Source organism: Apis dorsata, unplaced genomic scaffold (assembly GCF_000469605.1).
Source record: "Apis dorsata unplaced genomic scaffold, Apis dorsata 1.3 scaffold_636, whole genome shotgun sequence".
In the NCBI taxonomy this organism is placed as follows: domain Eukaryota; kingdom Metazoa; phylum Arthropoda; class Insecta; order Hymenoptera; family Apidae; genus Apis; species Apis dorsata.
In genome coordinates, this window is record NW_006263829.1 from 7,876 (window position 1) to 10,688 (window position 2,813).

General features: G+C 21.0%; 1 protein-coding gene across 1 annotated transcript; it reads right to left on the minus strand.

The window, feature by feature from the left end:
* Positions 1 to 82: 82 nt before the first annotated feature.
* Positions 83 to 1,356, minus strand: LOC102681091 (peroxisomal biogenesis factor 3). Its single transcript, XM_006621745.2, has one exon. It carries the CDS (start codon positions 1,214 to 1,216, stop codon positions 98 to 100), a length of 1,119 nt encoding a protein of 372 aa, XP_006621808.1. The 5' UTR covers positions 1,217 to 1,356; the 3' UTR covers positions 83 to 97.
* Between the last annotated feature and the right edge of the window lie 1,457 nt (positions 1,357 to 2,813).

Consider the following 2,813-nt stretch of genomic DNA (forward strand, 5'->3'; position numbering starts at 1 on the left):
ATTTATAATTATATTTATCAAATATAATTTGTTAAACAATTATTTTAATTACTTTTACATATAATATCTGATATTACGAATATTTAAATTTTTAAATTTAAATACTAAATGCTTCATATATATTTGCTCCAAGTGTTTTAAGTTCATTATTTGTTATAAGACGTTGTAATAAATCATTTTGAAAATCTCTTGATGTTGATTTATCTGGTACTTGTCCATTTATAATTGGTATTAATTTAGCCATTGGCATTGATATTTTATTAATATTTGTAAATATACTTGAATCATATTTCATGCTTATGCTATTTTGATTTGATGTTCCTGGCACTGAAATACCATTTTGAGCAGTTTTACTGTTTTCTATTATAGGAGAACCAACAAAGAATGCAGAAATATGGTCCACTAATAAACTAAATCCATTTCTAATATTACTTTGTGTTAAATTTTGTACTTCTTCAGTTTCCAAAAGATCCAATGTTTCATTGAATAATTTTAATAGTATAGGTGATTGTTCTTCCTCACAATTTGACAATAGCATATATTCAGCAAGATTTTTTATAGGATTCTTTGAACTATCTGCAGAAATAGAAGATGTTAAAGCCCAATATATTTCTTCTATATCTCTTAAAGTTAATTCATCTTTCAAAGATATTGATGCTGTTATTTCTGCCACTTTATCTTTTATAAGTAAACTTAATTTTTTTATTTCATCATATATAAAATGACGTGAAAGTGACATATATTTTGTTTGTATAATATTTTCTGTAGTTGTACCATTAGAATTTTGAATGTCCTTGTATACATGACCACCCATTACATTAAATTGAATTCTTATTAAAGTTGCCAACATAGCATATGAATAAACTACTACAGCAGACCTAGCAATTGCTAAAACTTTTAATTCATTCCAACATGCTATTTTATCAGGACAACCATTTCTGAGCTTATTTACAATAGTATTAGTATCCAAAACTTTTACTATAGAATCTCTTAAAGTTGATGTGAGAGATACTATCATCTGACTACATGTTCTTTCATTACATTCAAAATATTGCCGACGTTTTGATCTGTCTAGCATATCTTTTATTTCTTTCTCTTGCCATTCTCGAAGTCTACGTGCTGTATATCTGATAAAAATAATACTACCAACAACAATACCTCCCACTATAAACTTTCGTCTATGACGATTCACAAATCCACGAAGTCTTGAAAACATTTTTTTTACATTAATTATATAAAATTTGACTTACATCATAATTTATATTGTATTGGTCTTTTTATACTTGTTACCAAAGGAATAAAATATAATTCTTACAAATATCCAATTATTTCTTATAAATATGTTTTTTAATCTAACCTTATTATTTTAATGTTTAAGTTGATGTAAGAAGCCTTAATGATAAATAAGTCCTTTTTTAGCATTCAGAATGAAAAATTTCTTTTTTTTTTTTTTTTATCTTTCACTATCAAATATACTTTAATAATAGTAACAGTATATTTATTTCAGTTTGATTGTGATGATATCTTGATTAAATAACATGTTATATATCCATTTCTATAAAATATATTAAAACACTATATTTTTCAATTTGTGTGCAATAAAATTAATACTTATTGAAGAACTCTCTTGTATACACAATTGTACAACATAATCTCAATTATTTGAATTCAAGAAATTATTAGTTGTTTCAACTGATAGTTGTAAATTGATAACTGCACAGTTAATAGCAAATCATCAGTTAACTTTACTATCAATCTCTGTAAAAAAGAAATTTTTATGTAATTCAAATATATGTTAAATATATCTGATATTTCTATTAAAGAATTATGTTAAAGAATATATTAACATTAATTAGTATGAAATGTATATTAATGACATTAGTGATATCATATAATTACGATGTTACGAATTTCATATTTGTATAAAAAAAAATTACCATATAAAACATAAAAATTAATCGGTATTTTCTTATTTTTTATTTTACAATATTTAATGACGTATATTATTTTAAAGAAAATTTTAAAATTTCAAAAATTTATCAATTAGAAATTATTTTAATTCATTAGTTCTAATAATTTATAAAGAAATATTCATAAACTAACCTGAAATTATTCACTTTTGCTTTCTCACTTATGAAGACTTGTATATATTCATTGACTGTATCTTTCAACTTTGATCTTTTATAAATCTCATTTTTTAATTTTCATTGTATTTTGAAGTTGAAATATTATTTATATTTTATCTCTATATTACTGTCATAAATTATTAAAGAATATATAAATAAAATATAAATCATATAAATTTCTTATAAAGGATATTTTTATTAGAGAAAATGTAATTAATCAAATTGAATTAATAATTACTTCATAATAATGATAAAACTTTGTATTTTAAATTGAAATATATTATGCAATTTTTATAATATATGCGAATAAATTATATTTTTTTGATTATTTTTAATAAAATAAATTCTCGTAACTTTTTTTCGAATGCTTTTTAATTTGAAAAAAATGAATAATAAAATATCGTCACTATATCGTCACATAATATATGCAATCTTAAATAGACGCTATTATTTGAATTTAACTAATCTTTATTAGATAATAGTTTTCATTAATTACTTTTATCGTTAGATGGTTGTAGTTTCCAATTCTTCTACTATAATAATTTTATGAATTATTAATTAATAGTTAAATAAATACTCTTTTTATCAAATGAATATTTTTTTAAATGTATTTATTAATGTAATTAATTTTTTTTTAATGTAATAAATTTATTTATTAAAATCTTTTTATAATATATAATTTTTTAT